General features: G+C 41.2%; 1 protein-coding gene across 1 annotated transcript in view; it reads left to right on the top strand.

The window, feature by feature from the left end:
* Window positions 1-12,903, top strand: part of vash2 (vasohibin 2) — a 55,878-nt gene that overhangs the window by 26,588 nt on the left and 16,387 nt on the right. Inside the window, exon 5 of the mRNA XM_084081898.1 lies at window positions 11,734-11,971. Coding sequence (XP_083938024.1) covers window positions 11,734-11,971 — 238 coding nt within the window. The remainder of the gene's footprint in view (window positions 1-11,733; window positions 11,972-12,903) is intronic.

Here is a 12,903-nt window from a genome sequence, read left to right as displayed (position 1 = left end):
ACAGACAACATCAGCCTGGACAAAGCTATAGCACTATAGCTAGTGTTGCAGCCTATTAGTCCGAAGGGTTGAGAGTTTGATTCCCGTTAATGGCAATAGGTTGAGATGTCCAATCAATCCATTCTGTTTCCATCTCTCTCTCTCATCAATCTATTCCGTTTCCATGTCTCTCTTCAATCTATTCCGTTTCCATGGCTCTCTCTCTCTCTCTCTCCAATCTATTCCGTTTCCATGTCTGTCTCTCTCCCTCTCTTTCTCTCCAATCTATTCCGTTTCTCTCTCTCTCTCCAGTTTCCATGTCTCTCTCTCTCTCTCTCTCTCTCCAGTATCCATCTCTCTCTCTCTCTCTCTCTCTCTCTCTCTCTCTGGCCCTGTATTATCGCTGCTTGCAGCTATATTTCCGTTTCTTCTTCTTCTTCTTCTGCCACTTTTGGCAGTTCTGGCTGAACCGTGCATACGCTTTTTACGAAACTCGGCCATATGATAGATGGTCATGAAAAACGATCAAGAAATAATCCTCACAATCGTTCGTCAAAAGGTGGCGCTATAGCACTCAATTGAAAAATGGCAACTTTGAACAGGTACAACTCATGCCCTATTTGACCTACAGCCATGAAACTTCAATACACATATGCGTCTCCTCATGCTGAACAACTTTCACACTCTGACTTTTGACCTCTGACCTTTAGATCTCCCACCATTTTGAATTATATGAAAAACATTTAAAACCTATCTCCTCCTGGGATTTTTGAGCAATCTGCACGAAACGTTTTACACATGAACTTTGGACCTATGCCGACAAACGTATGCAAAATATTTTCCATAAGTGAAAAAATGAAGCTTTAATGAGCCAATGAATATTGCAGTTTTATGACAATTATTCATCTGCCCCTAACACATACATGCAGACTTACCATTCTTTGAAACTTTGCAGAAATGTAAAGGGCCATTCCAAATATCACTGAAACCAATCTTACTCCAATTGGTCAAACGGGGGCGCTATAGCATTTTTTTTTAAATTGAAACTTTAAACAGGCAAAAGTCATGCCTCGTTTGGCCGACAGCCATTAGACCTGCTTACACATGTGCCTTGACTAATGAGGAACACATCTATCACGTTGACCAGTAAGCACCGCCCTTAGATTGTCCGCAATCTTGAGCAGTTTGAAAAACACTTAAACCCAGGATTTTTCAGCTATTTGCGTGAAACTGTATGATCAGTGTGATCTCTTTTTTCAGAGGTTTGTCTGTTGGTTTAATAGCTTCCCGCTTAAGTGTATGTCTCACAACCTCAAGGTCACAGGTTCATGCCTCACTTGGAGCAGACTTCATCTAAGTTGCATTTCACACAACATGACTATCAATGAATACATCTGCAATTCTTAAAGATAACATGAAATACTTAATTGAGTGTTTTTTACATACTTCATTGTGAAAATAGCTGATCTACAATCTCACAACTTTTCAGATAGCAATGAGAGTATGTTTTTTCAATGTATAACATACTTCATTGTGAAAATAGCCGATGTACAATCTGACAACTTTTAATGGTTTGTGAGCTTGTAGATCGGCTACTTTCACTAGTTTTGGTTCTGAGGAGATGTACAATTTCTTCATTGGTAAATGGTTTGTGAACGAGTGATCTTAGTGTTAATGAAACAGGGGCTTGGGTCAAGACAGAAGGCAAGAGTTTGTGATCCTCAACAGACAATATCAGCCTGGACAAAGCTATAGCACTAAAGGTAGTGTTGCAGCTACCAAAGAGTGCCTCACGATCGCAAGGTTGCCGGTACAAGCCTCACTTGATGCAGACTCATTTAAGTAGAGCCATATGAAATCCGTTTTATTTTTTTCCCAATTCCGTTTTATTTTTTCCCAAATTCTGTTTTTTCCATTTTAATATTTCTGAATTCTGTATTTTGCTTTTTATGCTCATTTTTACCATTAAAAAAAAGTGTCTGGTAAGTGGAAATGAATAAATGTTCAAGATATAACAGTCCATACATGGCCCTTGTTGTGTTATACGCAAAAATGTTCCCAAAATAATTCGGTGACTTCGGTCTGAGCATGCGCGAAATGGCGTCGCGCATGTATTATTGTTTCTATCGTCTTTCTAAGACTATTTCTACGTGGATTTTACTGTTTATAAAGTAGGATGTGGCCATGCAAAATGGTGGTGTCCCGTGGATTTGTAAAAATTCGCGGTAAAAAAAAATATTTTACCGCGATTTTTTTCTTTTTTTTTCAAATTCTGCAATATTCCGTGTTTTATTCCAATTCCATTTTTATTAGTCATTTCCGCGATTCCGTCCGCGATTCCGTTAACACGGATTTCATATGGCTCTACATTTAAGTTGAATTGCAAAAAACATGACTCAATCTATTCCGTTTCCATGGCTCTCTCTCTCTCTCTTCAATCTATTCCGTTTCTATCTTCAATCTATTCCGTTTCCATGTCTCTCTCTCTCTGTCTCTTCAATCTATTCCGCTTCTATCTTCAATCTATTCCGTTTCCATGTCTCTCTCTCTGTCTCTTCAATCTATTCCGTTTCTATCTATCTATCTATCTATCTATCTATCTCTCTCTCTCTCTCTCTCTCTCTCTCTCTCTCTCTCTCTCTCTCTCTCTCTCTCTCTCTCTCTCTCTCTCTCTCTCTCTCTCTCTCTCTCTCTCTCTCTCTCTCTCTCTCTCTCTCTCTCTCTCTCTCTCTCTCTCTCTGAAGGTCGGCCATAGCTGAGTGGTTAGGGAGCCAGAGGCTCTGGTTGACCCAGGTACGATGCCAGGCCAGGTCAGCAAATGTGTCGATGAAATGAAATTTGTCCCTAAGCAAGACTCTTAACCCCTAATTGCTCACAGGCCCTCATTGGAAACAAGGACTTTCATGAACTGACCTGTTAAAGGAATTATCATTTCTCTTTCTCTCTGCTGGCCCCGTATTATCGCTGCTTGCAGCTATATTTATTATTATTGTTCATTTCCTCTGGCATATCCACCACGTCATACTGATGATGTCGGTCATCTTCAGATCTGGGGCCAGGCTTCACATCCCGAACCAAGCCCTTTGACTTTACATTATAAAAACATTAAAATGAATGAACTGGCATTCATTGTGCACAAAACGCTTGGCGTTGATCAGTCTGGCAATTTGTGTGATTAGCTGACAGACAGACAGACAGACAGACAGACAGACAAGCTTGTAGATTTGAAATCTGTTTTTGAAAAATCGTGAAAATGTTGTTATATTCTGGGGGAACAACATATTTTTCGATGGGGTCGGGCGGGTCTGCGGCCAAATGCATATCATTTTGGGGGTCCCAAAATTAAACGTTTTGACCGCCGACCCCCATCAAAATATTTTGTTCCAGGGACCCCCCAGAAGCAAAGATTTGAGTTAAAAGTGTTGATTCCAAAAAGATGTACAGTATAGTGAATCATATTAACTTACAACAAAGCAAACACTAGAAAACGATAAAACTATTGGAGGGTGAAACGGCTTCATGTTTTCATCACAGAGGTTGTTAAATCTGTTTTTATGCTTACGTTTTAACCCATTAAGACCTGGAACTGTGTCATTTTTATATTTGAGCTAAAAAAGCATTATTTTACACTTTGGGCTATTCAAAAATAGCAGATATACAAGCTCATAGCGCGGCACCGAGTGCCGCGCTACAAGCTTGTAGATATGCTATTTTTGAAAAATCGTGAAAATGTGTGCAAATCTTTTGAATATTTATATTTATATATAACATTTTTAACTCAAATCTTTGCTTCTGGGGGGTCTCTGGAACAACATATTTTGATGGGGGTCTGTGGCCAAATACACATCATTTTGGGGGTCCTTGACATGAAAAAGATTGAGCACCACTGATATAGAAACATACGTTTTTCAGAATACTGTTGAGATTTAGGAGACATGTAGAATAGGTTTCAGGTCTCAATGGGTTAAAGCTGATGCTTTAAAACAGGACGGTACCCTCACTACTGTACTAGCCACCAGCAGTACACAGTGCCCTCTCATCATAATGCTACTGTGATACTAGAATGATGAATAGAAATGAAAGGGGACAAGGTCGGAACAGAGGGGGACTTTATAGAAGGGCTAGAGGCCGGGATTTCATATCCAGCAGCTTATTGATTTACCGAGCTCTACTCAGTATGAATAAAGCTCCTGCCCTCAAGTCAGAGTTAACTGAAAATGAAAACCACCAGACAGGAGGAATAGAAGCGGACAGGAATGCAAGCAGACAGCCAGGTTGTAAATGCAGGCAGAGAGAGAGAGAGAGACATTACAGACAAACAGACAAGAGAGGACAGACAGGCAAAGAGAGAGACATACAGACAAACAGACAAGAGAGGACAGACAGGCAGAGAGAGACACAGACATACAGACAGACAATGTTCGCTATTCGGCGAACATTCGCAGAGAATAGCCGATCTACAAGCTCACAGTGCATCACTATGCTGGTCTATAATGCAGGTGAGGAGTGGAGAGAGTGAAACCTGTGAACAGAATAATCATAGCCTATAGTGAAATTAAACTGTTCCTCATTTTGCTTGGGACCCCCTGGAAAGTGGAAACCCCCTCAAGGACCCCCTGGAGAACCAATTGTATATCTGCTATTTTTGAATAGTCAACGCATAAAATATGGATAAAGGGGTTCAAATGTATTAACGATTTTGCTGGGGATCCCACTTTGAGAACCACTGATCTAGTGGATGTCTCAAGCTACAGTATAGCTCAGCATTTGCTGTGCATTGTCTGCTAGCATGCGGCGGCGCACCATATAGCACGCCGCAGGGCAGGCCTGTGAAATGTTGCACGTCTTTCCATTTGACGTTTATGTGAACAGCCTTGTGGGCTAGTGCAGTGGTAGATAGGACTATCATAGCCTTGTGTACACTCAGATAAACCTGTCAGCGGGGGTATAAGGTGGCTGTAGATAGTGTTGTGAGTGCCGAGGTCTGAGATTCTTTTGTTCACCGAGGGGCTTTAAAAAAAAATCCATTTAGAGCTAGAGTTAGGTTAGAAGGCATGTGACCCCGTGGTCGCGAGTTCAAATCCCCCCATGTACGGCTATCGGTACAGAGGTTTGAAGAAGACACGTTTTGAACAGATTATTTGAGCGAGTTCCTTGAAGAAGCCGTTATCTGATTAGAGGTGGCCATAAGGTTATAAGGTTGATAGTTTGAATCCTTGGAATGTTGCCGGTAAAGTGATTTACAACTGCATGTGCTAGTCTCACGCAGTTCATTTAGCGCTAATTATCAGGTCAGAGGAGCTAGGAAGAGGTTAACCACTTTCCAACATGGCATCTCTATTTTGGGCATACGTGAAAATAGCATTATAGGTAGAAATAGCATTACGACATGCTATTTTCGTTGTTTGTTGTATGAAGAAGTATATAGGTCTTAAGTGGTTAACTGTCAGAGACTGTACAGAGAGTATTTGTGTGATTTAGTGCAACACTGAGAGTCCAGAAATGGTGCATTGACATGGCGCCTTATTTTAGCCGATCTACGCCCTCAGGTTGTATCTGATATTTTGGCCGAATGTACAGCTATTAGGACATGCCTAGAATAGGGACGCTAAGTTTCAAGTGGATAAAGGCAATTATCAGGGTAGGAAAGTGGCCGTGGTCAGTCACTGCATGGTTCAAATTCCCACATCGCATGGCCCAACCTGGGTGAGAGGAAAGTTCATTTATAATGCTCTTCGCTCCCTCAACAGCACATTGCTTTCGCCTAATGCAGCTCCTTCCCTCCAAGTCTAAGATGATGTTGTTGTTTTGGAGAACATGGTATGAATGAGACCTGAGAGAGAAGAAGAGTACTGTAGCCCGCAGCTAGCTAGGCTCTTGACAGCGGAGGAGGAGGCAGCGGCGCATGACTAGCGGTGAAACAATGAACCCCATACAGTACATGAAAGTGATCCTCTGTGTTTGTCTCCTCTATCTTTAGTGGTGTCACTTTGGTTGGGGGTTGTGGGGGGGGGGGGCAAAGCAGATGAGAAAGTTTTACAGAAGTGTACAGCCGAGAGAGAGAGAGAGAGAGAGAGAGAGAGAGATGGGGGAGAGAGAGGGAAAGCAATTTTTGCTATGATCTACTTTTCAGTTACCAAGATGCGCACCAGACTATGAGTCATTACTCACCCTTCAAGACAGAAGAATAGAAATACACTGCATAGGGAAGTTTCAGCCCCTTAATTGGCCTGGATTTTGGATTCTCCCTTTAGAAATGTGGCTGCCCCCCCCCCCCCCCCCCCTTACACCAGAGCCCAAATATCCATGAAAAAACGATCAAACCATCCCATTCCAGTCTTTTAAATGTCAAATATAATGTACTTTTTATTAAACTTACACGGTATTGTTTTTGGCTATTCGTGTGTACATTCAAGTACAGACCTTCAAGTTTATCCTCCGTTTCATCGTATTTAATGGATACTGTAAATATTAGAGTGTGGAGGGGAAAAAAACAACCAAAAATAATTAAACCTTAAAATGATCACTTGCAAAACAAAACATACAGTCTTATATAACAGCATGGCCTCCCTTTCCAATCTTTATCTATGGATGGTAATTTACTATTATGTGCACATTGTGAAAGAAGCCACTCAAGTCCAGTGGTGGAAAGTAACTAAGTACATTTACTTAAGTACTGTACTTAAGTACAATTTTGAGGTATTTGTACTTTACTTGAGTATTTCCAATTTCCAATACTTTTACTTCTACTCCACTACATCTTAGAGGCAAATGTTGTACTTTTACTCCACTACAATTATTTGAAAACTTTAGTTACTAGTTACTTTTCAGATATAAATTATGATATAATGAAACATACATTAACCACTTTAGCCCTATTTTATACAGGCTATTTGAAAATAGCAGATCTACAAGCTCTCAACGCGTCGCATCGCGACGCGTTGTGAGCTTGTAGATCGGCTATTTTCAAATATTTAGTACTTTTACTTTTGGTACTTTAAGTACATTTTGATGCCAATACTTTAGTACTTTTACTTAAGTCAATTTTTAATTCTGGACTTTTACTTGTAACAGAGTATTTTTATATTGCAGTATTGGTACTTTTACTTAAGTAAAGAATTTGAGTACTTTTTCCACCACTGCTCAAGTCACACTGCACTGTTGAACAGTGTTGCCAGGTCTGCTTAACTCTCTCAGTGCCACACAACGAGATATCCCGAGTTGTTTCTGAATGCCCTCAGTGCCAAGAACGAAAAATCCCGAGTTTTTAATTATTATTTTTTTGGGGAAAAAAAAAGAACCCAAGATATCATTGTCTGAAGATTTGCAGCTGCATCCACTCCTTGTTTAACTTATAACTGAAAAAGGCTGTATCTCGCTTCCTAAGCACTTTTTTTTACTTAAAAAAAAGAAAATTGATGGCACAGTATGAACATATTTTTTTTATTTCATTGGTACTGAGAGAGTTATTATAAGCGACTTTGGACTTGTATATATTGGTAGTTGCTGTTTGTTGTGCTTCTTTCTAAAGTGTAGTTGCTTTTATCCACAGACCCCCATCTGTAATTATAATATTATGTGCCAGGGACCACCCACCAAGCTTGTAGCAGATCTACAAGCTTGTAGATCGGCTATTTTCAAATAGCTGACATATATATAGGTTTAAAGTGCTCATGTGTTAGTCCGGCAACACTGCTGTTGAGTAACGCAGCCACACTATACAGGCTATAGACGCTTGTTTTCATGTCGATCAGTGTGGCGCTCTTTGTCTCCTTTGACCACATGCAGTGGTGGAAAAAGTACTCAAATTCTTTACTTAAGTAAAAGTACCAATACTGCAATATAAAAATACTTTGTTACAAGTAGAAGTCCAGAATTAAAATTTTACTTGAGTAAAAGTACAAAAGTATTGGTATCAAAATGTACTTAAAGTACCAAAAGTAAAAGTACAAAAAATATTTGAAAATAGCAGATCTACAAGCTCACAACGCGTCGCATCGCGACGCGTTGTGAGCTTGTAGATCGGCTATTTTCAAATAGCCTAGATATAAAATAGGGCTAAAGTGGTTAATGTATGTTTTATAATGTAATAATTTATATCTGAAAAGTAACTAGTAACTAAAGTTTTCAAATAATTGTAGTGGAGTAAAAGTACAATATTTGCCTCTGAGATGTAGTGGAGTAGAAGTAAAAGTATTGGAAATTGGAAATACTCAAGTAAAGTACAAATACCTCAAAATTGTACTTAAGTACAGTACTTAAGTAAATGTACTTAGTTACTTTCCACCACTGACACATGTAACTTAGCGATGACTTTCACTTCCCCAGGCATTTCCTGGTGCGGACTGTTTATGCTGTGTTTGTTTATGGCCGTGGGTTTATTGTTTATACATTAGCGTCCTCATTAAGTAGGCACGTGAATGCCAGCTGGTCCGCCTGGGATCCGTGCAACAAACATAAAACAGGAGCAAAATACAATTTGTGCTTCACAGTACAAACAGCTCTCACTAATGGGTGAGATGAAACGAGTCAAGTCAAATTTACTTAAATAGCACGTTTTCGGACGGGCGTAGACTCAATCAGTGTGCTTAAAAATAAACACCAGAATAGGCAAATATCCAACATGAGAAATATTGTCCAAATCTGTGACAAAGTGTCTTCAGATGTGAGACTTGGAAGTCTTTGAGGAATCTTTGAAAAGTCTTCAGAAAGTCAGCTCTGTCCTCAAGCCGCAGCATAAAAAATGTCTTTCATTAGCTCCTGAATACCATTACGAAACCGCAATGATGTTTTTATCACTCCCATGTCTTTCACACTCTATTTATTTAGCATAATGGGATGCTGCACCTCTCCAGTAAACCTGCTGAAGAGGAGAGGGAAACATAATTAACACTTGTCACCGACTTTGACAAATTCTCTGCTATAACACGAGCTTCACTCAGCAGAACCACATACTCACAAGAGTTTTTTTTGTGTGATTGTTAACGCTTTGCAGATTCCACATTAACCACTAAAATATATTTTGTTGACCGGAGTCACTCGGTCCCCCTCCTATTTATCCTATACATCAAATTGTTCACCTATTATGATGACACGCCCAGAATAAGGACCTAGGGCTCAAGTGTTTAACCATCGAGACTTTATGCGATCCATGTACTTTATAAGCTTAAATGGATAGTTCACCCAAAAAAATATATTTTTTTCCTATCGATTAGTCACCCCATGTAGACTTGAATTCATGGATATTATTTAGTTTTTGTCACATTCCTAAGCCAATAATGTGATGACCAGCGGACCGGTAGGCAGCGGTTCCGGTAGGAGACACAAAGGAGACTCTTTGTGTCTGCTACCGAAACCGCTGCCGGTCATCAAATTATTGGCTTAGGAATGCGACAAAAACGAAAAAATATCCATCAGGAAAAAAAAAAGTTTTTGGGTGAACTATCCCTTTAAGCCAGAAGTCACACCAGCTTTAGAGTTGAACATCATGGCTCACTTGCTCTCCTGACGGTAGTGGGTTAATGTTATGTCATTTAACGTCCTTATCAAAGTGGTTTGATGTCGGCTGGAGCAAGCCGCCCATCAGACTGAAACCGACGTCATTATGCAAGCAGTCATGAATGAATGAGTCCTGCAGCTCTCAGATTAGAGTTTGGAGCTGGATTAGTTGACTGACAGATGACAGTTACAGCTAGTTGTAATGGGATCTGACAGAGGAGCAACAGATGCTACATTGTTGTTCTCATGCGCAGTGGTTCTCAAACCGCGAGGTCCGGGGACCCCCAGCTGTCCTTGGGGGGGGGGGGGGTTCCAGGGGGTCCCCAGCATAATTAGTTAACCCATTAAGACCTGAGGCAATTCTTAAAAAAAATCTAAATCCTAACAGTTTTTGGGAAAAAAAAAAAAAAAAAAAACGATCACGATTTTTCAAAAATAGCAGATCTACAAGCTCATAGCGCGGCACTCGGTGCCGCGCTATGAGCTGTATATCTGCTATTTTTGAATAGCCAAAGAAATCTAAAGTGACACAGATGCGTTCAAGGTCTTAATATGGCATCACAATAATTTTTACCACTTTAATCATATGTTATACTTTGGTATAGCTCACAGCGTGTCACAAAGTGAGGCACTGTGAGCTTGTATATCTGCTATATTTTTTTGAAATATCATGAAAATGTCATTGAAATGCCCACGTTGGGAACCAGTGGTGTACACAGCACCTCAAGTCTTTTTTTTTGCAGGGTTTCTATGGCAACCATACCACACCCACCTGCTGAGGGAGAGAGAGACAGATTATGAGTTTTCTTGAGAATTTCAGAGAAATACTGACTTCTGCTCCAAATGTTCTGCATCAAAGTGTGTTCAGAGTTAATGTTCCATGGAAAGGTGTGTGTGTGTGTGTGTGTGTGTGTGTGTGTGTGTGTGTGTGTGTGTGTGTGTGTGTGTGAGTGAGAGAGAGAGAGAACAGCTTGTATTGGCTGTGGCGCTGCAGAGAACACAAGGTGAACAGATTGCTACAGTTGGAGCAGTCACAGTGTTGAAGCACTGAAGGATAATTTATGTTGTACTCCATCACCCCACCGCCTCGCTCGCTGAAAACAACCCGTTTTCCAGTGAGTGGTACGACCCATCCATCACCATTAAGCTACCACACAACTTACACAGTCCATTCTGAGCCTTCATTCAACTCTGAGAGAGTAAGAACTGACTCTTTCTGGTGTCTTCATTTAAATAAGCACAGCTAACAACTGTCCTTCTCTCTCTCTACTCTGCCTCTCACTGTCCCTATATCTTGCTTTCTCCTCTGTCTCTCTGTGTCTCCTTCTGTCTCTCCTTCTCTGTCTCTCTGTGTCTCCTTCTGTCTCTCCTTCTCTGTCTCTCTGTGTCTCCTTCTGTCTCTCCTTCTCTGTCTCTCTGTGTCTCCTTCTGTCTCTCCTTCTCTGTCTCTCTGTGTCTCCTTCTGTCTCTCCTTCTCTGTCTCTCTGTGTCTCCTTGTCTGTCTGTCTCCTTGTCTGTCTGTCTGTCTGTCTGTCTGTCTGTCTCTCTGTCTGTCTCTCTGTGTGTGTGTCTCCTTCTGTCTCTCCTTCTCTGTCTCTGTGTCTCCTGCTGTCTCTGGCTCCTTCTGTGTTTGTCTCCTTCTCTCTCTGTGTCTCCCTCTGTCTCTGTCTCCTTGTCTCTGTGTGTCTCCTTCTGTCTCTGTGTCTCCTTCTCCCTCTGTCTCTCTGTGTTTCCTTCTCTCTGTGTCTCCTTCTGTCTCTCCTTCTCTGTCTCTGTGTCTCCTTCTCCCTCTGTCTCTCTGTGTTTCCTTCTCTCTGTGTCTCCTTCTGTCTCTGTCTCCCTCTGTCTCTGTCTTCTTCTCTGTCTGTCTCTGTCTCCTTGTCTCTGTGTGTCTCCTTCTGTCTCTCCCTCTCCTAGTCCTATTAAGTAATATTCGTAATAACGATGATGGATGTAACAATGATCACTAGTATGGTATTTACTGTATATCATGTCCAGTGAGCTGTGTAATGGAAGGATCTACCAGCGCCTCGCAGCGCGAGGCATTGTGGGCTTGTAGATCGGCTATTCTTGGCTAAAGTTCTCCTCAGAAAAGGGATGCTAGGGTTCAAGCGGTTAAGGTAAAAAAAAACATCATATCACACAAAGATTTGGCGGACCCCCCTGTAGTGACTGAGGACCCCCCCTAGGGGTCCCCGGACCCCCTGTTGAAGACCCCTGCTGCTTTTATATACCTTAACTGTGTGGGTAACCCAGCTACCTGACCAACGGCCTGACGTCTCTGGAGCGCTTCCCCATCAGCTTTAAGACCCAGTTCTCGGGCCACTGCTTCCACCACGTGGTGCTGGGCGTCTACTTCAACGGGCGCTACGGGGCGCTGGGCATGAGCCGCCGGGCCGACCTCATGGACAAGCCCCTCGTCCACCGCACCCTGGGGGAGCTGGTGGCCGAGTTCGAGAACTCCTACAAGAAGTACCAGCACACGCTGAAGAAGGTAGGGGGGTGTGTGTGTGTGTGTGTGTGGGAAAGACTATATATGTAGACCTTTCAATCCCGGGAAAGAATCTGTGTCATTTTAGATCATACATGGGCAACTGGCGGCCCAACTGGCGGCCCACCTTCACTTAATGCGGCCCGCAGGTTAATATCGGAATACTGATATATTATTGATTTCAGCTGTTACAATTGCAAAGATGACCCGGTTTAATTAGAGATTAGATTAATGACTAGTATTTACATATTATTGTCTTTTTTAGGTCTAATGTATTTGTATTTAAGTTCATAAAGTTAACATAAGTATAACTAAATGCATTTGAAATGAAATAAAAATGTTACTTTTCAGGATTCAAATACAAAAATAGCAAAAAAAAATCTGTATTCCCATTAAAAAGTAGCAAAAATAGCCGATCTACAAGCTCAAAACGCGTCGCGCTGCGGCTATTTTTGCTACTTTTATGTGACATAGAATGGCCCGACAGTATATGCATTGTGGCATTGTGGTTTTAGATGTTGATATGTACAGTATATAGCAACATTAATTGATTAAAACATTTTGAATCAATTAAAAAAAGGTGTCTTTCAGAAAATGTAGGTTAGGATTTAGAAGACGTTTTGTAAAATCGACCTTGGGTCTAAATGGGTTAAACCCTGGAATCCCCTCAAGGACCCCTGGGGGACTCTGGACCACTGATCTGAATAACATACCGTTGCTGCTGTCGGGCGGAAACCTCTCATGTCCATATTTTACTTTTTTTCCCCATAAATTAACGCTGTACTTTATCATACTACAGCGTCACACAAAAACATCGAACGTAGCAGATCCATTCATTTTACACTCAAAAGTTGAATTATTGTTAAGCATTTGCAAGACAAGAAGACAAGAAGTCTACACAATTAGAGAATGGAGAAGAATTGTTATTTTGATCA

The sequence above is a fragment of the Gymnoscopelus microlampas genome (assembly GCF_963454915.1).
Source record: "Gymnoscopelus microlampas genome assembly, chromosome: 16".
Classification (NCBI taxonomy): Eukaryota; Metazoa; Chordata; class Actinopteri; order Myctophiformes; family Myctophidae; genus Gymnoscopelus; species Gymnoscopelus microlampas.
Note: the sequence above shows the minus strand (reverse complement) of the source record. Positions and strands in the feature narration are given on the sequence as shown.